This window comes from Neofelis nebulosa, chromosome 12, assembly GCF_028018385.1.
Source record: "Neofelis nebulosa isolate mNeoNeb1 chromosome 12, mNeoNeb1.pri, whole genome shotgun sequence".
Taxonomy (NCBI): Eukaryota; Metazoa; Chordata; class Mammalia; order Carnivora; family Felidae; genus Neofelis; species Neofelis nebulosa.
Window position 1 is genome coordinate 51,584,607 of NC_080793.1, and position 24,260 is coordinate 51,608,866.

At 39.7% G+C, this 24,260-nt stretch overlaps 1 protein-coding gene across 3 annotated transcripts in view; it reads right to left on the reverse strand.

Annotated features, from left to right (window-relative positions):
- The window catches only part of ADAMTSL1 (ADAMTS like 1), an 877,457-nt gene that overhangs the window by 354,059 nt on the left and 499,138 nt on the right, over positions 1–24,260 (reverse strand). Inside the window, exon 1 of one of the 3 annotated variants that reach the window (XM_058695259.1) lies at positions 23,866–24,058. The exons of the other annotated variants lie outside the window; for them this stretch is intronic. Coding sequence (XP_058551242.1) covers positions 23,866–23,928 — 63 coding nt within the window. The 5' untranslated portion in view covers positions 23,929–24,058. Of the gene's footprint in view, positions 1–23,865; positions 24,059–24,260 lie in introns of those variants that run through there. 3 annotated transcript variants of the gene reach the window in all.

The following is a 24,260-nucleotide window of genomic DNA, read 5'->3' on the forward strand; positions in this document are numbered from 1 at the left end:
ATATTATGTATGTGTATTATATCTATATTATATATCTATAATAAATAGATTATATATACATAAGATTATATATAGATATATAGTATCTATTATCCACATTATATATAATATATACTATATAGTATATATTATAGATATATAATATAGATATGATACATAGTATATATTATAGAAATATAATATAGATATAATATATAGTATATATTATAGGTAAATAATATATATAAAATACATATCTATATAATAAAGATAGAGCATATATTATATATAGATATATAATATTTAATATATGCTCTATAATAATATTCTTTAATAGTTAGCTTCTGAAACTAGAGGCAGCTCAGTTAAGAGCAGAAGGCTGAAACGAGTAACTCCATGTCTTTCACAAAGGAAAATCAGACAATAGAAGAATTGTATCCTGTACAAACTGTAGTAATTTAAAAAAACCACTTATGCCCAAGTCTGTGCTGACAGTCATCACATTCTTGGCCCTTTGCATTTGTGGGGATATTTCAAAGCCTTTATACTGTTTCACCTCAACTGTGAAAAAAGGCCATTTTACCTGGAATTCTGAAAATAAAGCAGTTCGTCTTGGTTGCTGTTTTTTCTATACTTAGAAAATAAAAATCTCCAGTGGAAAATAATATGCAGGCCAAGCACCAAGGAAAACAGGGAAGAATCATCTCCTGGGCTTCCACACCCCTCCACTCCCCAAAATAGGCATATTTGAAACACCCCCTGAAATGGAATTCCTTCTCCGCTCTTTTTGTGGATTCCTGACTTCCTGGTGAGCCAGTTAGAAGTTTCGGTTTCCGGCTCCATCTCATCTAACTCGAGCCCTGTCCAAATTGTGACTCTAATCAGCCATAGATTCTTTCTGCAGCCCTGGCAAATTCTGCTGAAATGCATTTACAAAACATCTGTAGAACTAACGAAACATCTGAGGCTCTGGAAAGCACATGTTGGGGTTTGGAATCATGGAGAAAGAATTCCTGACAGAGAAAAGGCTCACTTTGTGACTCGTTGCGGAAACTGGAAAGTTAATAAGTTAATATGGCTTGGAGTCTGATGAACAAAAACTCAAATTGTAGTTGATAGTAGAGAAGCTGGAAAAAAATGATCAGTTCTTACCAATATCAAGTCTCTGATTTTAGAACTTCCCTCACTCTTCCTTGGTTGACCATGGTGTCATCTGGGCCAAGAAAAAAATGTGCTGCCTTGATTCTGAATGAAGCTTCATAGGACTCGGGGTGCATTTAGGTTCTGTTTCTTTTTTTAACGTTTTTATTTTTTTATTTTTTTATTTTTGAGACAGAGAGAGACAGAGCATGAACGGGGGAGGGGCAGAGAGAGAGGGAGACACAGAATCGGAAGCAGGCTCCAGGCTCTGAGCCATCAGCCCAGAGCCCGACGCGGGGCTCGAACTCACGGACCGCGAGATCGTGACCTGAGCCGAAGTTGGACGCCCAACCGACTGAGCCACCCAGGCGCCCCTAGGTTCTGTTTCTACGCTCACCATTGGGTGCTCTCTCATGTGCCATTTGGATATTGCAGGATGAGTGTTTGGAATTGAAATCTAAAACATTGTCCTTACTCAATATCACATGTTTTTTTCTTTTCTACCTTCTTGTTTCTACTTTTGCTTGCATTCACTTCCCATATCCACAAACTATAAAAGAATGCCAAGCTCTCCACTATCTCACTATCCTGCATAATCTGCAGTTAGTTGATATCCCATCCAGGCATTATCAATTGGCAAGAATTAGTACAGAATGAATTACATTTGAAACAAGATGTGGTAGCTCTTCAGGATTATCATTTTACACACCCATTATCTTCCCAATTAGACTGCAAATTCTTTGAGGCAGGGACTGTGCTTTCCTTTGTGAGCTGCTTACAGTGATCAGTGAAATAATTATTATGCATGTCATTTAGAAGAAAGTGTAAGACATTTGGACAAACATTTCATAATGGTGAAAGGCTTTGGAAGTATGTTCTGTTTCAAATCCTAGATTACTCGTTTACTTGTCATCGTTTCTCAAAAACATATGTAGGGCATGGCATAAGCATGGGGCGCGGTGGGGTATAAAAGAAGGGGAACAAAAATGGGGGCAGAGAGAGAAAGACCTGGTTACTTAAAATTTCCAAGTGGTGTCAAATTCTGGGACTTCTTTTCTCCAGTTCAAATATGTGCCACCACCCCAGCTCTTCCACACAAATAAATGAATTTTGTCAAAAACACTACACCTGTAACTCAGATACACTTTTTAAAAAGCAACAGCTATCTCAATGACCATATCTCTGAATCTTCAATTGATAGCATTCCCCTCTGGTTTTAACCTGTAGCCATAGGTAAAAGCTTGAATAACTGGAATAGTTTCACAAGTTTTGGTATTTGACAATAAATCAAATTGAGGGTCTACTTATGGTCCTGATAATATTTTCCCATAACCAATGTAAGGCAAATCAAGCATCCCAGCCATCCAGAAGCATCATAATTGCTTAATATAGACTTAGGCTGATAGTCAACAGATTTCTTCAGTGTCTATACTCCACTAGATGCTCTAGGGATAGGAAGTCTTGTAAGGAAGGCACAGATGACAACCAGCAAGTTGACTTGCTGCTCTGACATGATTGTCTCCCATCCAGATTTGCCAATTTCAACAGGTCCTTCCCTGCTTCTCAGTGTCTACCAGCAATTGTCCATCAGTCCCAGAGCTCACTACCCCATACACCTCTGCCTCCTGCTTGTTGGAGGGACTTGTTTTCTCATGAAATGTTAAGTTTTAATCCTACATGTTTATGTTTCTGCTTCTGCTCACTCCCAGGTCCAGCCTGGTGCAGCGACACCTTTCAGAGGATTTATGCTTTAGTGTGGAAGTAAGATAAACACAAGCAATAACCCAATACTTGATGCTCAATATCTACCTTTAATCAGACACCAAACCTTATCAATTCCATTTATGAAGTGCCTTTGTTTCCATTCCTATGCTCTCCATCCTTCCCTGCACTGCCTTCATTCTGGTTCTAGGGCCTTATGCCTGGCATTTTGCAACAGGCTTCTCATTGGATGTTTTGACCTCCATCTAGTCTGTACTCCACACTGCGGCTAGTTATCTTTCGAGAACACAATACTAAACTGTTCACTCTCTGCTAAGAGACTTTCTGTGGTTCCATGCCTGTAGCCGGTGGTGTCCAGCAATGGATTCCAGATGTGCTATGAGGACTGAGAAACTGTATGTGACATTCTGGGTATATGTTCGTTATTATCATACTTCTGAAAAGAGGATTCCTAGCTTTCACTGGACTCTCCAAAAAGGGCTAAGAACCACTGCGTATGGGATAAAGGCCAAATTATTAGTGTAGCACATAACACTCTTCCTAACTTGACCCTAAATCAATGTGCTAGACTCATTTCTGCTGTTCCTGGTCATGCGTGTCCTCTGCACTCTGGGGATTGGGTACTGCTGCCCTGTTAGACAAGCTGCTTGAGGACCTCTGATGCTCTGTTTGTGGTCCTGCTACAGCCTAGACCTCCCTCCTCTCCATCTTCCTCGCCTCTTTTTACTTTCTCTGACTTGTGCACACCTGCTCCTGCTTTGAGATGCAGCTCTGGTGCCATCGTCCCGTGAAACGTTCTCTGATCTCCAGTAGAATCAATCACTGTGTTAACTGGAGCACGTTGCTAGGACTTTATACACATGGCTGTTTTAGCATTTATCAGCCACTGTGCTGTAGTCACTTGTTTACACATCCATTCCCAGGAAGGGATTGTATGTTTCTTAAGGGCCGTGACAAAGATGAATATGCCTTTGTACTCCCAGTACACCGGATATGTAATCGGCCTCTGTGCATATTCGTTGAATGAATAATTAACACAAGACAGGCTAGGACAAGTTGTAGTTGAGTGTCTAATTCATAACGGCTGTCAGCTTTTACTCTCATTCATATACATTTAGATTCTCTAAAGACAGAGGAGGAAATGTGTGTGTCTGTGTGTGTGTGTGTGTGTGTGTGTATACAAAACCTGCAGACAGGCAAGGGAATGGAAGAGAAAAAAAATCATATGACCCATGGAAAAGTAAAGACAGTCACATTTCTTCTTATTAGTATGTCTTTTTATGCTAACTTTAAATTTATCCAAAATGTGTAAAGGTGAAAGATGATTAACCTGTCACATCTTGCCTTAATCTGGCCTAACCCAAGTGCTAGATGCCTATCTGCCAAAGCACCCTCATCACTGAGGACACATTAGTCAGCCTTTCTGCAGGACTCAGGCAGTAATGCTTTGTGAAGACTAGTGTACCAGGAGGAGGAGGGAGCGAAGAAAGGTGGGTGAAGGGGTCCTGACTTGATTAAAAGCATAGGCTTTTACCTATAAAAAAATAAAGACTATTTATTAAATCATATTTTCACAAAGGCAAAACTTAGCACACCAGAGATAACCACAGATCACAGAAAAATTTAATGTTGACCAGAATTAATCAGGGAAAATGATCTGATAGAAGCAGAATTCAATACAAATTTTAAAGTAAGTGTTCTGGACTGGGAAGAACATGTTTCCACTAGATCCCATGTAAAAACAAATCTAAACATTTAAATTACAGAGCTCTGACATTTAAAAGAAATTAATAGAGGCAAAATACTGATATGAACTCTCAAAGGTAGGGAGTATGTGATACTTAGCCCCATACCCCTAATGTCTAACACAGGGCTTGACACAGATATCAACATTCAGTGAGTGCTTAGTGGTTAACTGATTTTTTTGGTAAGCACTTTTATTTTTAAAATATTTCAGAGAATGGACACGAGCAATACCAATGGCAAAACTTCTAAAGAGGGACAGAGGCTTAATATAGGATTCAGGTCTTAGCCATTGCACTGTTTTTGACATGCTTTGACTTTGCCATTGTGGCATTTTAGGCAACTTAGCTCTCGGTGCCTCAGTTTCAGTCATTTCTACAAGAAGAAATTTTGGCCATTTTCTAAGACATCCCTAGCCAGAAAAATGTCTGTGATTCTAAACTAGACTATCTTATTTAAGCATATTTACAAATCAATTTTCTACCTTGTAAAATAAGACATGAACGTTTGCATGATTTAACTCATAGAGTTGATGTCAAGATTATTTTCAAAATAAAAGTGCTAAATTATGAAACTCTTGACCAGTACAATTGTTAAATGAAATTCAAGTAGAGATGATGCTACTGCTTCAGCTGTAAGAATTGTTTTATTAAAACGTAACCAATTCTTTAAAAAGAGACTCTCTATTTGCGACTCCTTTTCTTTGCTAACAAAGCATCCGGAACCTCTGCCAAATCCTTAAAGTGACTTCTCAATAATGAAAGAAATGATAAATTATACTCTGTACTTTCTATTAATGTGTACTATTTAGCTTCTAAAAATCAATAAATACAAGTAAGCAAAAGTTTCCCGAACAGTGAGATAAAAGTTAGCTTTGATAGTTTTTAGTTTCTTTAAAAATTGTTTTTTAAGTTTATTCATTGATTTTGCGAGAGAAAAGGGCAAGGGCAGATAGAATGGGGAGAGAGAATCATAAGCAGGCTCCAAGCTGTCAGCACAGAGCTCAATGCAGTGGGGGGAGGGCTTGAACCCAGGAACCACAACATCATGACCTGAGTCGAAATCATGAGTCAGATGCTTAACCGACTGAACCACCCAGGCGCCACGATAGTTTTTAGTTTCTGTATTGACCTATTCCCCAACCAAGTGTTATGGAATAATGTTTTCTTCTTATAATGTTTCTACTATACTGGCTATCTGGGTAATTTTCATGACATAGTTTGTATTAGAATAAGAACTCTGTTATTGTGGTTCTCTACCGGTATAACTCATAGTGGCTATTTCTTTTAGGTATTTAGATTTACAGATATAGTTTCAATATATTAGGTTCTTTATCAAAGCAATAGAGTCAGTTGCTATGGCCTTGATATAGTTTTTGTTGTATCTATAGCAATCAGGGCAAGCATTCTCTAGTTAAATAATCATTTATTTTATAAACATAATAGTCTGTAATTTTTCTTTAATATTGTGCATAGTAAATTGATTGCAGAAGTTCCTTATTTTAAATCACTGTAAGAAAAACTTTTGTTTTCTAAAAGGATTTGTCTTTGTCAATTATAATTTGTCATTATTATCTATAAACAGTATAGACCTCCTTGTACTGAGACAGAAAATAATATTGGTGATTAGAGACATCTACACGCCAGTTTCTCTTCCTATCTCCCAGTCAAGTTCGTGAAAGGTATTTATCCCTGTACTGTTAGCATTTTAAAATCATAATTGAAAAACATCATTCAGTATTGTACATATGGGAGATAATACAATCTTCCATTCATTTGTAAATTAAATGACAATGTCAAGGAGCCATTCACAAAGCCACTTATTAAAGCTTCATTAGCATATGAAACATAATACAAGTTTTTATGATTCTTGTGAGCTCCTCTCGGACCCTCAAGGCTCAATAAGGCAGAAGCAAATACTGTTTCTCTGAGAATCTGTAAAACTTCTCTATGGCTTTCAATGTGCAAGCATTTTGAGCCTGTCATCTTTTGGTTTCCAGCAAGAATAATTCTTTCTCCCTCCACACATTATTTAATGGAAGAAATAATATGCGTATGCAGTGCATTAACCATCTTTAGCATTGTGAAAAGTTAATAGACTGATGTCTAAAGAAATGTTATAATCGCTAAAATGCCTCAGGAATATATTAAAATGGATCCTGGCCACAGACAATATCAAGATTGCTGAGGCACACCACAGGCATCTTTTTTTTTTAAAGCCTGTTTTGTAATAAGCACAGAAAGTGAAGGTGCTAAATCATGGTTTACTACCCCATTTGCCTCACAGTCTCTCTGTCTCTGGTGCGTGGCCTCAGAAATCAATTTCACACACGGCTGCTATCAGCATTCTTTGAGCTATAAGACTAAAGCGCTTTCTCTTCTTTTTATTAAAACCAAGCTCACTTTTATCTGAGGGCTCCTGCTTTTTGTTTTCTGCCTTTACTTTCCACTGTGTCCGTGGTGAGAGTTAAACTGTCTCCTGTCTCCTTCTCTTTCACTTCTAAACTTCTTGAAAGGCTAATCCATGTCCAAGGCACCGCTTCCTCAATACCCCCGAATTCCTTAACGCTTTGCGATCTGGCGTCTGCCCCGCCACTTGAGTGACGTGGCTCCTCTGAAATTCATCAGGATCCCATAATTCACCACATCCCCTGGCCTTCTCTCAGACCTTGCTGGGGGATATGCTCCCCTGGCTTCTTTGGCAGTGACTACTGGCCTGTTCCTCCCCTGTCTTTTCTTACTCATCCTGACTGGTAAACGCTGGAATCCTCAGGGTTCTTTTCTCTCTCCTAATATCCTATTGATATTGATCTCCTCCTATTGATCTCGCCCACTTTCCCTCCCTTGAACTGTCTTCTCTTTGTAGGTGATATACAAAAACTCCTCTTTCCTAATCTCCAGGATTCCATTTCCACTTAACCTGGATGCCTTGTTAGTACCTTAAAGTCAACATGTCCAAAACTAAACTCACTATCTGGGTTCTCAATCCTTCCTCTTAACACACTTAAATATATAAACATTTCTATGCATCACAGAAATAATGCACCAACCTCTCTGTGCTGCACCTTATCCCAACCCCCCTATCCACACACGCATACCCAAACAATTGCCTGTACTATATATTTTATTTCTGCAATGTATCTCCTTTCTGTTCCCTCTTTTCTGTGCCAACTGCTGGTACCGTAAATTGGACTTGTCTTATCATCATCTCTACATGTCACATAACTGGTGTCTCAGTGTGCTTCCAGTTTTGCCCAGGTCAGTTCTTCTGTGGCACGGCTCTCAGTGAGTCAAAACAACTGTAGATACAGTTGGAGTGGTGGTAGGGATGGGGCCTTGAGTTCCCGGTGAGGGACTGATCCTTGAGTCGGCTGACAGCTAAGCCAACGAAGACTTTTAGCCAGCGCATGATATGATTGAAGTTTCACAGTTTCAAAGTACTTACACATATTCATTTGATCCTTATTATACTCCTACGAGGCACAAAGGTTTATGGGCATTTTAGAAAAAAGGAACTACCGGGGTTGGTGGATGGAGAGTTGCTGTAAAAGATTAGAAAGAAATCCACCTTACATCGAGGAATTTCGAATCTTCATGTCTAATTAAGGATGGGTATGTTATCTGGATAGAAATTAAACTTGGTTGTCAGGAGAGCAGTGGAAATAAGACCGAATACTTAATCTAACACAATAGCCATCCAGAGAGAGGAAAATAAAGAAAATAAAAAATTGGGTGACTAGTATATGCAGAAGAAGAACTATCCTCAGAGTGTCTGTTTTGTCTCCTCAAATCAGACTCAGATAGGTTCTAATTTCTATCTTGTATAAAATATTTATGGTTCCCATTTTTGAATAGTTTATACATTCAAATGACTGGTAGATGATCCTTCAGATTATACAACATCCTATTGACCAGCAGGGTTCTGGGTCCCTCTATGCATTCTATATGACATTACAGGACAATCTTCACAGTATGCATCATAATTCACTCTGCTTCTCCCTCCCCCTGTCTTTCTCTCTCTCTCTCTCTCTCTCTCTCTCTCTCTCTCTCTCTCTCACACACACACACACACACACACACACACACACACACACACAGTTACAATTTACAAAGGGCATTCACATCAATTGGGAGTTATTTGAACTGGTATAGCATCCCTAATTTAGGGAAAAGGGGCTCCTAAATTTTGTTTTATTTTGTTTTAGGTGAGGAGAGTTCTATAAAGCATCTTCAAAGATCAGAAACAAATCCCCTAACAGGTGCGAGGTGTTTAGAACCTTTAAAATATTCAATTAGATTAGTGGTTATCAACTCTGGCTACATGTTTAAATTACCTGGGAACTCAGGAAAAATGGCCAATGACTAGGCCCCTCCCCAGACCAATTGATTCTGCCGGGGAGAGAGGCTGGTGGCTGCCCAGCCATTTTTAGTTCTAGGTTCCTACGGTGACTGATGCAGAGGAGGGTTAGAATCCTGAATTTGGCAAGCATCTATGAATGAATTCACAGGATGACTTTCTTCAGTCAACCTTTATCTTTTTTCTTTTTTTTTAAACAATTGTTTTTAAATGTTTATTTATTTTTGAGACAGAGAGAGACAGAGTATGAACGGGGTAGGGTCAGAGAGAGAGTCAGAATCTGAAACAGGCTCCAGGCTCTGAGCTGTCAGCACAGAGCCCGATGCGGGGCTCGAACTCACAGACCGCGAGATCATGACCTGAGCCGAAGTCGGCCGCTTAACCGACTGAGCCACCCAGGTACCCCCCTTTATCTTTTTTCTGTTTGAGATTCCCTGGCTTCAGTGGGCTTCAGAACCCCTCATCTCCACCTCCCAATTAAAAGGGATCTCAGTTTTGTTTTGTTTTTTTCCTCAGCCGCTTTCTTTGAGATTGCACAGGAGACCAGTTACCAGGCAAAGCTGTTGGCTGCCTTGAAACCAGGAAAAGATGAGACTGGTTTCTAGGAGTGAGATAGAGGAATTTCAGCCTGTAGGAGGAAAGTAATAATAACTGCTGATGTTTACTGGGCACTTATTTAATGTCTGAGGTATTGTGCTAAGTATGTCTCATGAACTGTTTTGTTAAACGTCACGATAATCCTTTGAGGTACGTGCTACTGTTGATTGCTGTTTTGCGGGCAAGGAAACTGAGACCAGATAAAAACAGAAAGGTCACACTGGTGGAGCCAGGATTTGAACCCAAGCAGTCCAGCTCAAGAGTTCCTGCTTGTTAACAACTCCACCAATTGTCTCAAACTGGGGTATATCAGAACCACCTAGAGCCCAGGCTCCCTGAAGGAGGAGGCGTCTGGGCCTTCATAACTTTAGCAAGTACTCAGCTGATTCAGATACTGACCAAACATCAGGAAATACTACTCCATCTCAAGTCATTGCTTACAGTGAAGACAGCTGAGGCCTACGTATATTAAGAAGAAAGGAAGACCTAGTCAAGAGGTTGTTGTCCTGGGTATGGAAAGCTAGCTCAACATACAAACTCTCACCTTCTCAGATTGGCAAGCAAAGACAGGAATTACCTGTCTTTGGTGAATGGATGGTGAATGGGAGGGAAGGCAAGGGAAGGGTACAAAATCATGTTTCTGCATCTGAATCTCAAGCCTAGCCTTGCTCCCACCCGTTAAATCTTGGAAAGACCCTGATACAGTATACTATCGAATTCAACATGGTATAGACTGAAGTCACATTATTATTTTATGTGCCATTTAGAATTAAAAAAGCCACTCATGAAACTGTTAACCACTATCAATTATGAGAGGCAACTAAGTTTCTAAAATCAGAAAAGAATTGTGTATCTTAGGATCGATGAAATACGGTACAAGCAATGAACTCTAATGAACTTGGTTCTGAAACTGTGGAAATCACTCAGCACGTTGGGGAGGCTCCTGCTGGCAGAGTGCAGATAACAGAGTTCCAACAACACGGAAAATAGTCTGTACTGCAGATTTTAATAGGATTTTTTTTTTTTTTTGCTAGAAGAATTGAATACACATACACTAAAAGCAGAAGTCACAGCACTCTTTAGGTTTTAGCACTCAGATTTCTCATCTGTGAAATGGGTTGTGGTGCGGCTTACTGAGGTAACATATGTAAACAAACACCACAGTACGTGGCGCATAGGAGGAGACTGAAAATCACGTTTTTCTCCCTTTGCTAAGTCTGATGATATTTTTATGTTGCTTGAAGTCTGTTTTGAGAGGAGGAAGGAAAGTAAAAGTGGTAGATGTCCAAAATCAGAATGGAAGTCAGAAGGGCCATGTGACTTACAACAAATACCTGCTGAATGCTGTTTCAAAGCATATCTACTTTATGAGGTGAGGCCAAGCCATAATCAATTTTGTACTAATACTGAGTAAAGAGCTGTGTGCACACGGGAGGCTCTTCATATTTAGGAGAAGAAGAAATTATAGTCCCACAGTACTCCCAATGCCTGACTTAAAATCCAATGCCTTTGCAATTAGACTCCTAAAGAAAAAACATACCAAGAATGTATGTGGCATTTAACTCACACTTTAATAAAACTTGTGGGTTACTTTTTTCAGTCACATTATGTTTTTAGTATAAAATGATGAGTTTATGAACTTCAGACATGGCTTGATTATTTTCTGAGGACCACAATTAATATTTAATCAGGGCAGATAACTTAAATTTAGATCCTTAATGCTGCCTCATTTACTGGAGTTTCAGCTGCTTCCAAAGGGAACTTCACATGTGGGGCCCATATTTGATAACGTGGAGAGCTGCAAGAATTAGGGCAAAGAGATTTGCTGGCTTTCCGTGGAAAGATTCAGAACTGTGACATGAATCTGAAGAGTTGAATGGGGCATTGTCTGGTGAGGAAGCAGGTAAATAACTCACAGGGAAATACTGCAGTCTCTGAATACAATAACCACCCAAGGTACAAAAATGATGCCATCTTATGGGCTTTGTGTTATGTGAGGGCATAAAGCTTCCAAAAAGCCAGCAGCACCCCCTCCCCCTTTGAAATTGGCTCTATTTGCAAAGGTTCACTGAGAGTGAATAAAGGGTTAAGTTACCACAGTGTGGCAATTTCTGCAGAGAGGTTGAGCCTAGATTTCATTCTTTCCTGAGAGAGTGATGGAAAGTTCTTGACCTTTTGGGATACTGCTACATTTGTTGCTTTGGAAGGCCTTCCATAATCTGGGGGGAAAAGTCTCTGAGTGTAAGCCAGAATTTTGAAAACAGGGATGCCATGAATAAAATGGTTCACTCTTTCCCACATTCATTCAGAACTTTCTAAGCACCTGCTTAGCGCCAGGCTATAGTCTGTCTGCGAGGCCATGGGACCTAAAGAGCCTAGCACACAGCTGGGGCTTTAAGAGCCTCTGAGGCATCAAGATATAAGGCAAGGGGAGATCACAGGTTTTCCTGCAAATAGCTATGCAGCCATATAACTAGGTACATCCCTCTCTTTTCTACCACTGCTCCTGCCTTCAAGGGCCCCCCACCAGGAGACAAGCCACAGTCTTCTACAGGCCTTTAGGCCAGGCCTCTTCACTCCATGTGGCCACTGCCGCTATCTTTCTAAAACGCAAACTTGGGACAACGTTCCCGGCCACAGCGCACAAGGCCTCGCATGAGCTGGTTATGCTCCAGCCACTGGCATTTACGCACCAATCCCGCAACTCACCTTCCTTTTCTTTCCTCTGTGCCTCTGCCCATGCAGGTCCCTCTGCCTGACGTGCACTCCTTCCTTCTTGTGTCTACCTGGTGGACTTTTACCGATCCCTTAAGATTCACTTTAAACACCTGTTCTTTCATGTTCACCTTCATTGACCCTCAAAGCCCAGTTACTGTCTGCTTTGCACAGAGCCTGGGAACCTCAGACAATAAATGTCAGCTTCCTTGTCTCATGTCCTTCTTGGAGCTATGGCAGCACCTTATATCCTGCACTCAGGCGCTGTGTATCTTTTTCGAACTTTGTCTAGAATCTGTGAGTTTTCTGGGCGAGTATGACTGTGTTTTGTTTATCTCTGTGTCCCAAGGAAAGCGTCTGGCATAGAGCAGCCCAGTCCATTGTGAAGTTTTCAGTGATACAGAAGAATTAAACAGATAAATCAGGAAAAAAAAAAAGGATAAATCTGGACACCAGTTAGCTTTCCATAAAGCTAAATGTGTTTACTTAGATTTTCTTATGAAAGTATGGACTTAGAACTTCTGGCTTATTCAAAGAACCTTTCATTTCTTGTACTGCTGAAAACAATGGCAGAGTTTGTGCAAGAATGAACTGTGCCTGAGTCGGAATCTGTGCTCTGCCACTACTAATGTTATATGACCCCCTGTGCCTCAGTTTCCTCACCTGGAAACTGGGGAAAATGGAATATAATTGTAACCAGTCCATAATTGGTATGGATGTTAGATAGCTAGATATGTGCAAAGTGCTTCTCACACTGAAGCTAACACTATTCGTCTATGAAACTAAGGTGATAGAGGTTTATTTTTTAATGTCCTTACTAAACAAAATGAAAAAAAAAATTAGAAATGTTGTATTTGCTTTCCAGACTTCCTACCTACCTGCAAAGATGTGCAAACACATCTTTATTTACTTTTGAGAAATCCAAAGGTCTGGGGAATTATTGTTTTCAGTTATGTAGAACTCAAAAACAGACACGAACCACGGGATGGGTTTCTTAAAACCGAGATCCTGGAGTCTACAGGGACATGACAGAGGTATTGGAAAATCAGAATCCCTCCCAGGAGAGAACTGAGAACATGCCAGAGTGATGCCTAAAGATTTATAAAGTTCCTGCATACAAACAGTTTCTGCAGAGCAAGCTAACCCTTTTGAGGAAAAATCTACCATCATTAGTGCTCTATATGGCACTGATTGGCTTTTTATTCACTTGAATGAGGGCCTACTTTAAGCACACTTCTAACATGGAGAAGACAGGTGTTTATGTATCAATAAACACAGAGACAAAGTAATACATTCATTAAGCTTAGGTTTCAGTATTACTAAAAAAGAGAATTCCAGAAAATAAAAAAAGCATAACTCAAAGAGGTGACCTTAAGTATAAATCTGTAGAGTTTTGGAGTTTTTCTACACATTCTTTCTTGAATCACAATAAATAATGAATTAATGTGTCTATTTCTTTAGGCAGAGACCCCCTTACATCAGCAAGAGTTAAATACACAGTTTAAAGAAAATAATATCATGACAGCAACATAAAACCAATGGAAAGTACTGGCCAATTATTTCCTGCCCTCCCTGCTCCCCATCTCAATCCTTTCTCACATTATATGTAGAAAGACCCATGTTTAGAACCACGTCTGTTTTGTTCAACACAGTATACCCAGGACTTAGCACAGTGTCTGTCATTCAGCAGCCTTTCAATGAATATGCTAGTTTGCACCAAGGGAAGGGATGGAACTAACATTTCTTGGCCACTTGCTATGTGCAAGGTCCCACATAAAGTTATTTTCACATATACATCACCAAAGTTTTCACATGTTTCATTGATATGGAAAGCAAGAGAAATGATGCAGATCTAGGGAGGGAGACAAGTTTTATAGGCTTCAAGCCTCCCTCCCTACCCTTCTTTCCAGGTTACCCTGATGTTTATAAACCAACAATGATCCTTAAGTTTTTATTCAAGATGATTTTCCAGCAGTTTTGTTGATTCCTAGGTTTCTTTTGCATATGACATCTCAACATTTCAACCCTTCTCAACCAAGGCCAGCTTGGCTGGCTCTTATTTAAAGGTCCCAGAAGCTATAATAGAAAGAGAACGAACTCTTCTCAAAGGAGTACGGACTCAAAGAAAAGAGATCCAGATTCCAGGATCTGGATTCCACCTACTAGGTTTTCCCGGAAAATATGTCTCAAATCTCTCTGCAAACGTTTATATTTTACATTCAACTATCTGCAAAATGAAAGGGTTGGGACAGGTGATTAATTCATTTATTCAAACAACAAACTTACACCGAACATTTTATAGATATCAAGCTCTTTATCTGGTGCCTGGGATACAAATATATCCAAGACAAAGTAAAACCAAACTTCTGCTTTCAAAGAGATCCCAATCAATTAAGGTCACATTAGATGCCATCTTAAAGATTCTTTTAGTTCTCAAGTGCTAATAATCTATGTCCTGGGAATCTAAATATCAGTTTAACTCACTCTTAACAGTAATTTCAAAGCATGTTTGTTATCTCAGGCTGGATACAAGCCCAAAGGTAAAAATAAAAGTGTGTGGCACATCAGGGAAATGATATTCTGTCTCAGTGTCAAATGGTTATAGCAACTTTAATGAAAAAACAGACCATTAAAAAAAAAAAAAAACGACTCTCCCTTAAATCTCACTTCAGCACCTGAACAGTAGGAATTCTTATTGTTTCCATTGTGCTTTTTCATTTCTGGGTCTCCTGATGAAGTACAATACTTGAACAATACTCTGGCAGACTTCAAATGGTGCCTGAGCAGCCGGCAAAGTAAGCTGAGAAATTGGACACCCTACCCTACCTTACGATGGGAACCCAGTGAGGTATATTTATTTTATTGGACAGTTTGAATTTATTATAGGTTGCTCATAATTTCCTGTCTCATTTCTTTAGTGCTCTTGGAATTTATGTCAGGATGTCTTAGGTTATCACAGTCCTTCCCTCCTTTGTCCCAACATTTATGCCAACAGACTGAACTGACTTAGAGAAAGTCCCCGGACAAAAATCGAAGGGGAAAATACCCAAAGCTTTAGTTGGAGAATGGCAGAAGCTTTGGAAAAAAATCTGAAAAAGCAATGAAGATGAAAATGGAAACTCTGTGAAAATTAATGTAGTGTAGAATTGGCGAACATACCACTTATTTCTTTAAACAAATAGAAGAAAGAACCCGCTTATGAGGTGCACCCAAATAATTCACAGGTGGTGAAACTATTAGAGTCTTGCAATTTCTTGCCTCAGAAGTGGAATAAATCTCCTATATTATAAATGGTGTATGCTCACACATGTGATTTTTCTGTTAGTCCCTTTATTTCAACTATCCCCCTTTCCACGCACAAGGCCTTTTTGGTTTTATTGTAATTAATTTATTTTAGTGGAATTGTAGAGAAAAGTCTAGTGAAGGAGGGAGATGCAACCTACTAAAGCAATAGCACTTTAGAAATATGATTCCAAATGGAATATGCTTGTGTTTTCCATGGATTTTTTGGTTATTATAAAGTAAGCACAATGTAGTAGAAACTACATCAGACTGCAGTCTACCAGCATGATACCCCAATTGTGGGGCAGATGAAAATGCCCTAGACACTGGTAACCCCTAGTTAATGGTAATTCTCACAATGATAAGAATTTGTTTTGAGGACAGTTTTTTTTTTCCTAAAGAATTTATCTTAACTAAAAAATTGTTCTAGTGTGTTCTGTTACACAAATTGATATTCTCAACTATGGAAATTGGAAACAAGTTTCAATGTTTGAAGTCAAATACTGTCTGATAATATCCAGAAAGATAATACATATGAATAATCTGTGGGAAGCCATGATTTACATTTACACATGGAAAGGATTAAACAGATAGTGTCTATGCAGGTACAGAAGAGTCCCTTTTAAGATGAGCCAGCTTTGGGGCAGGGGGCGGGGGCGGGCAATTGAAAACAGTGATACCCATCACAGAACTATTCCCTACAGGAGAGTGTTTTGAAAACTTTTAAAAATAACTCTACAACAAAATGTCCAATGAATTACCAAACTCATTGTAAGGACAGTGTCTTTATCTTCCACGGAGCCTGGCTCTGTGTTGGCCACACAGTTGGTGACAGACAAATGCTATCAATGAAAGTATAATCACTTGATGTTTCATGGTACTGTGGAATTTACAAAACAGCTCAACGTCTGATGCCATATTTGCCTCTAATGACATTCTGGAGAGTTAGGTGGGATGGGCAATAATAGCACATAGATGAGGAGACAGTGCTGAAGTAAGTTCTGTGACTAGACCAAGATCACAGAAGTAGAATCAGTGCTACAGACCAGATGGTTACACTCTAAAACCAGTGTTGTTCCATGACATCTGAGACATATACAAGAAACACATATCAAAGATGCTTGAGACTAGGTATGCTCAAGAGGCGTGTTTCACTTTGGATGCTGCTGTGCGAAACATTTGGGATTTTTGCATTTATGAGTCTGTTCCCCTTTCTGTCACTTGTTTACTCCTTTGTCTACCGACATTCTGTCCTGAGAGCAGCATTGGTGTTGTGCCTTAGTTTCTGCTTCTCCGTATCTCTTTCTGTTTTCTTTGCCTTTCCTTTGGGTCTGCATGGTTCTATGTCCTTGGCTGGGTTGGCTGGTCTGCTCTACTCTAGGAGATTCCAACTGTTTACCACAGCCCTGCCTCTCTTGGTTCCTTTTCTCACTTACCGTGCCGTTCATTCCTGGATTCTATGTTTGAAAAATGAGCATGGGCCCATTTTCCTACTTTTCCTTCAGTCTTTGTGGTGTGCAGGTTGTTACAAATGTAGAGCATGTTAAGTACTTGGGGGCACGCAGTAAGTTGCACATCACAAAGATGAAACCATCATTAGGATGACATGCAATCTTCTTGTTTCAAATTTTCCACATAATAAATGGAAAGTAGAATTAACACTGACTTATAAGTGAGTGCTAGCATGCAAGGCATCTAAATTTGAAGCACAGTTCATTTTAAAAAGGTGTTCAGTATAATAAACAACACCTTTCCTCCAATCTCCATGTTTTAACACAAAAAAAGGTTGGGGGCACCTGGGTGGCTCAGTCGGCTGAGCACCCGACTTCGGCTCAGGTCATGATCTTGCGGTCTGTGAGTTTGGGCCCCGCGTCGGGATCGCTGCTATCAGTGCAGAGCCCATTTCAGATCCTCTGTCCCACTCTCTCTGCCCTTCCCCTGCTTGTGCTGTCTCAAAAACAGATAAAACATTAAAAAAAAAGGTTTATTTCTTGGTAGTGGGTGAATGGATTTCAGAAAAGGAATTCTGTGAGAGTGGTGGCGTGGGGTTCTGCCCCACAAAGTCATTCAGGGACCCAGGCCTTGCGCTTGGTGGCTTTCTCATTCCCTAAGGTCTTGAAGTTCCCTGCTGGAGGCTCTGTGTCCAGGAGGCAGGTAAAGAGAGAGTGCTGAGTGTTTGCATGATTACGTGGCAGATGTGAGGGCTAGAAGTGCCATCTATAACTTCTAACTCTATTCCATTGACTCACAATCAGTGAGTGATTGTGACCATCCAATCACAGAAAAGGCTGGGAAATACAGTTTATCTTTACGTCCTGCCAGAAAAAGAAGCGAGTTATGGTGAACCCATAGCATCATCTCTGCTAAAATGAGAGTTTATAGCTACCCTCTATTTTTATAAGACTGTGGCAAATATAAGTATCATTTTCCTCCTGAAAGCAAATTTCATAAAAGGAAAATACTTGAGAACCAAGTGGGTTAAGCAAGATATGAAACATGCAAAATTCATTCTAATTATCAACAGCAAAAGGGATTGTTCTTCAATTGTTATTCATTGTATAGACGTATATGTTTAAGAAAGAGAGAGAAAAGCAAAATATTTATCTTCCCTTTAAAATTTATTAGCTTGCTCACTTGGTCTTACTAAAACCAGAATTAGTGAAATGCTTCAAAGGTGAAATGGATGTTCACATTTTCCTGTCCTATTTGTGCTTTACCATCTTTCCAACTTTTTTTTTCCAAGTCATCCTTATCCATCCATTTACTCATTCATTCAACAACATTCACTGAGATCTAATTCCCAGGCATCTGACAGAGGTAGGAGGGACAAGTCACTCCTGCTGTCACCCACAATGTCACGGAGTGGACAGAAATGTAAGCACAGTATGAGAAGTACAGTGACAGAGATCAATGCAAAGAAGCCCAAGAACTAGAAGAAAGGACATCTTAAAGTACTGTAGAGATTACAGTTACTTACACATGTCTCTGACAAACAATTACTAAAAGCTAATTCTACACGGGTAGAATTTGTGGTATGGGTAGCCAAACAGAAATTATGGTATTTCTTCTGCAGAGAGTTTCAGTAGTTAACGAGATACGATATATATCTATGACTGAAACAGAGACCATTTAAAAATACAGGGAAATATCCAGACTTCTTTATAAACACCAAGCCTCTGGAAATCCACAAATAACAAGCCAGAGGTCACTGGTGGAGCCAGACTACTACCATTGGGACATCTTCTTGACGTGGTCAGAAAACTCCTAACTGCTCTCCATGCTGGGTGCTCTCATTGGCAAAATCCCCAGGAGGAGAAGCCGGAACAGTTAAGCTTTATTCAATGTAGGTTTTAATCTTGACGTTCGGGAATTGGGGAGATTTAGTCATTTACTTTTGAGCTCATGGAAAGAAGGGGTTGATAGCAACAGCTTACCCCAGTTAGCAGGCAGGTTCCCCACACAGCTGTGCTGGCCTATTTCAATTAGGATCCTTTAGGGCTTACATCACCTCTGGTATGCCAGTCCTAAGCCGCTCATGAGCCAGTACTGCCAATCAAGCCAAAATTCAACCACATGGTATAGTTTTTATGATGTAGACAGAAAATGACACGAACTTGTCTTATTCTGGTGAAAACACAAAGTTGGAAGCCAGCTCTCTAGAAGAAGAAAATTAGTAAAAGCAGCTAGACTGTAAAACTTGATTTAGACACATTTTCCTGTGATTATCTCAACACACTTAACTAGTAGGTTATTCATGATGATTCAAGGAATGCTCTCACTCAAGAAAAGACGAGGGCCCTCATGCTACGAGAGGTCACTTCTGGGTCACTGTACTCATGAGACCACAAGAAACAGTAGAATATGCAGAATGAGGGAAGAGTAGAATGAAACAAACAATTCTATGTGAGAAACTTAAATGATTAAGGCCTGGAACCTGAAACAGACAAATTAAAAGCAGAGCTGTCACTTGACCAGAGAAACTGGACTCTGTACATGAAGTTAGGAAACTCCAAGAATGTGGAGAACTAGCAAACCAGGTGATAGCCTCTGTAAGTCCTTTCCTCCCTTAAATTAGTTCACAAACAGCTACGATGCCTGTATATAAAAGGCATTCTACCAGGTGCTACAGGAAATGCAGACATTCAGAGGACACTATATTTTTTTCTGGAAGAGTTTAAAATTGTATTTTGATTAAACCATAAGAAGGAGCAGAACCAAATTACCAGACGTGTCTTATCCAAACAATTCCTGTGCAAAATGCAACAACATTAACTAGTTTTGTTTTTAATGAGTAACAGGTACAGTGGTTAACCACACTTTACTGATTAAAATTACACAAACCCTGACCTTAACTTTGTTACTATTTGAGCTTCGTGCAGCATCTGAGTACTAGCCTACCCCATGGTGTGCTAGGGGATGGCTTTCCACCTTATTCATACACACTGATAAAGCAGAATCAATATGTATTAGCACTCATATAAAGGCACAAACAAATATGTTCATTTATCCATTTTCTCTCTTTTTCTCAAGTCTTTAATATCCATGTGGTCTTTCAAGGAAAAGTGGGGGCAGAAAGTGGTCCTGAACAGACCTAAACACTAAAAACAGGAGTCTGAGGAAACAAAATTGTAGCTGACCATGTCTAGACAAGAAACTTCACAAAAACAGTTAGAAAATGCATATAAATAAATGCCTCATTATGTTCTGTAGATTTAGGTGAAAAGTCCTGAGGCTTGATTTAAAGAGAATGTAGGCATGAGAATAAGAAATAGATGTAGAGGGAACAGTGATAGAAAGGTACTTGTGTATGTGCACACACGCAGGCATGCACGCGTGCGTGCACACACACACACACACAGACACACACTCACCACTTATTGGAGCAGCCCACAATCTGCTGTAAATAAGGGATTTAACATTCATTCCACAAGCTAATGGTGCTTCTCGCCATCCAAGATAGATCCACTTAGATAATAGTGGAGGACAGTGCCAGAGCGACTGAAGGGAATGGGCTATTGTGTTTGACTAGTTTCCATGTATAAATTAGTGCAGAGAAGAAAAAGAAATTCAACAGAAAAACACATGTACTTTATTATAATTCTGAGTGTTACTCTCACAACTCCCACAATAGCAGGCGAAAGAGCTTAAAACCACTCAAAAGAAACAAAAAGCAAATGCAAATTTGATTAAATGCCTTTCTGACAAGAAGTGATTTGACTTCAAGTTTGGATGGACACATATGTCAATGGCCGGTCATGGTTTTTGCCACATTCCTTTTGAGCTACACAGTTGGGACAAAGGAGGGGGAATGAAAAAGGGGAACAGAGTGGGAAGACTGGGGAAGCTGGGTGATGTGACTAAATATGACCTGAATATCAGGATGAAATCTCTTAATCAGAAGTACTGTCCTATTGTGCCCAGAGTAAAATAGATATCCATGATGTATGAGCTTTGCATGAACATATGATACAGAGACACAGGGACCTCATTTTCCCAGAAAGCGTCCTCCAAGGGTAAAGGATTTTGACAAAACTGAAGGTCAATATTTGATATTCTCACATCCTCAAGAACCAATACAGGGGATTCAGCTGTCAGTGATAACGAACACTGTTTTGAAGTAGAAATCTGACTCACCACTAAACAAATGGGATATTTTCGGATCAAGTTAAAGGGATCTTCAAAAATCACCTAAATTAATTCTAAGAGTAGATAGACTCTTATAATGTATAAAATAATTATGGGGAAAACAAGCTACTTTGTTCCATTTCTCCATTCAGACTGAAGGCTGAGCTGAAACTGTCACACTTCTAGTTCTAAGCCAACTGCTGATGAGGCTCATGGGCTCATAGGTCAGTAATGTAATTTTGGTCACAAAGCTGATGGGGGCAGTTAACAAGCAAGTGTAACAAGTGCCCATAATCCTGTACATAACTTCAATGGTCAAGATGAGACAAAACCCCTAAATATCCAACAATGACTACAGACCAACTTACACCATTGCTTCCATCATTGCTAAACATTTTCCAACCATAGTATAAAGCAAACAAGTGATTTTCTCTCCATTATTTGACTTTCGTATTCAAATATAAGCTTGTTTCCCTATCTGTAAAATAGGTTTAAAAATGCCTATTTGCGGGGCACCTGGGTGGCTCAGTAGGTTGAGCATCCGACTTCGGCTCAGGTCATGATCTCACAGTCCGTGAGTTCGAGCCCCGCGTTGGGCTCTGTGCTGACAGCTCAGAGGCTGGAGCCCGCTTCGGATTCTGTGTCTCCCTCTCTCTGACCCTCCCCCGTTCATGCTCTGTCTCTGTCTCAAAAATAAATAAACATTAAAAAAAATTTAAAAATTCCTATTTGCAAGCTGATTGTGCAGATTCCTTGTAACACGTTTCAAACAACTGGCCTAATATTTGGCACATTCAGGCACACAATACGTGGCAGGTATTAATAATACTGTTATTACTCTGCCCAGGGATATATCTTGTTGTTCACAAGTCAGTACTTTCTTGTGACTCTCAGAATCCCAATTCATTTAAATACAGACCTGAAACAAACCTGAGTTTGATTTCATTTTATCCTCACAATACAATTACTGTAATTTAAACAAAATATGTTTTATGTTTGAAATCTGATATAAAGAAACACTTCTTTTTTCCACATAAGTCTAATTATATGCTCAAGTACATATATGAATATTCAAGATGTCAAAGGGGGAATAATGCAATTTACCAAATGGGTAGCTAAGCAGTCTACTCCTGAATAGGACAGTTTTTCCAAAATATAATGAAATCATATTTTCATATGAAGATAGCAAAAAAGTAATGTGGACTGGTAATTGAACTTGTGATTTAATTAAATTAGGGAAATAACACACGCTTGTTGAAAATCACAAAGAAGGAAAGATGAGGCAAACTAATGGTGTGTATATAAGTAACACGTCCCATATGGAAAAAATGAGACACCTTTCATAAATTGCTTGCTCCACTAGTCATAAAGCACACCTAAACATTCTGCTTTTTATATTCCTCACAACAGCTTAAAGTTATAGTCTATTCATGCTTAAAATTCAGTTGGCCTTTAAATGTCTGAAAACCTGAAAATACATTTCTATATTTATAGCATTTGCAGTGCAGCAGTATGATTTCTTGGCTACAATGATGCAAATGAGAGGTGGGAATGTATAAAATATTTAAACACTGTCTGATTACTCTATCTGATGAACCTTTTTGGAGTTTTTCAATTTATACCAAATGGCTTGCTTCCTCTGCTCAAAATTATAGCTCAGATGAAATTTGTCAGAATCTAATCAGAACGAAACATTCCTTTAGCATCAACGAATCAATGCAACCTATATATTCGTTACATTTTTACCTTGTTCCCTTTTTGCCTTATTGAGGAAGCGCTGGCATGCTATAAATGTGACAAGGAGAGCTACAATCACGTTTGTTTGGAATCAGTGTGTGCAAATTTTGGAATCAAATCTTCAGATGAGGTTTATGAAGCTGCCTGCCCAGAACACTCTGGTTTAAAAAAATGTGCATTGCTATTAATATTTTGAGTGTAGATTTTTTTTGGACAGTAAATGTTCATTTTCTGCCCATAAAACCAAGTATGAGTCACAACGGAACATTTACTTCGAGTCAAAAATGCAATGTGTGCTGATGTTCAAGAGCAGAGCATCTTATCACTGTGATTATGGAAAGCAGACACACACAAAAAGTCAGCATTTTCTTCTTCTTTAAAAGCAGATCTGAGATCAAAGACCATAATCCTCAATTCAAAAATACTAGCATTAACTTGTATCCATAGAGGACTTACAGTAATTATGAGCTATAATCTGGGCTGGCTGCAAACGGGCTCTCATTCCGTCTTTTACCTGGTTCCCTAGCACATGTGCACAGCCAGAGAAGGATTCGGACAAGGCAGTGGGGGAAAGCCCCTTACAGCCCATCCTTCAAAAATTCCAGGAACACCACAGTGAGTGAGTTTGATTTCAGGACGTCCCTTATTCAAATTCCAAGCATACACACCGCCATTTATACAGTCCCCAGCTCAGAACGCTAGGCAGTATATCCCAAAGTTTGAGTCTCAATATTATTATGTATCTCTCTCACTATCCCACAGAGTCTTGCGGACCTTACTTAGCTTGGGAAGTTGGGGGTTAAAGTTCTGCAGAAGTTTTTCCTTTTCTTAAAATCATGTAAATTATTTTACCTGGTGTTTGAAGATAAAGACACACACACACACACACACACACACACACACACATTACCCCCAACAGCAACCAGGCTAAGTGGCAATAGCAACGTATTGAAATGAAAAGGCATTTACCAGGAGCAGGAAAGCCAGAAAGAGGAGCGGTGTGCCAGGAGTTGCCCGACGGCAGCATTCCATGCTTGGATCCTTGCCGGAATCCGAATCGGACACTGAATAAGCTGCTAAGTGCTCCTCTGCTTGCTGTCACATCCAGTACTGGGGCTAACACTCCGGCCCTGCCTATCAGCTTCCATCAGCCCTGCTCACATTTCCTGACCGAGGGTGGGTGGGTGGGTGGATGGGTGGGGGGTAAGCTGAATGGAATCTCTCTCCGAGCAGGCAGCCAGCCAATCAGGCTCCTGCTAATCAGACGTGCTGAATAACAAAGCCGGGGGGGGGGGGGGGGTGGCGGACAGAGAAAGTGTAACAGTGCGAGCAAAAAAAGGGGAAACAGGATGAAAAAGAAAGGA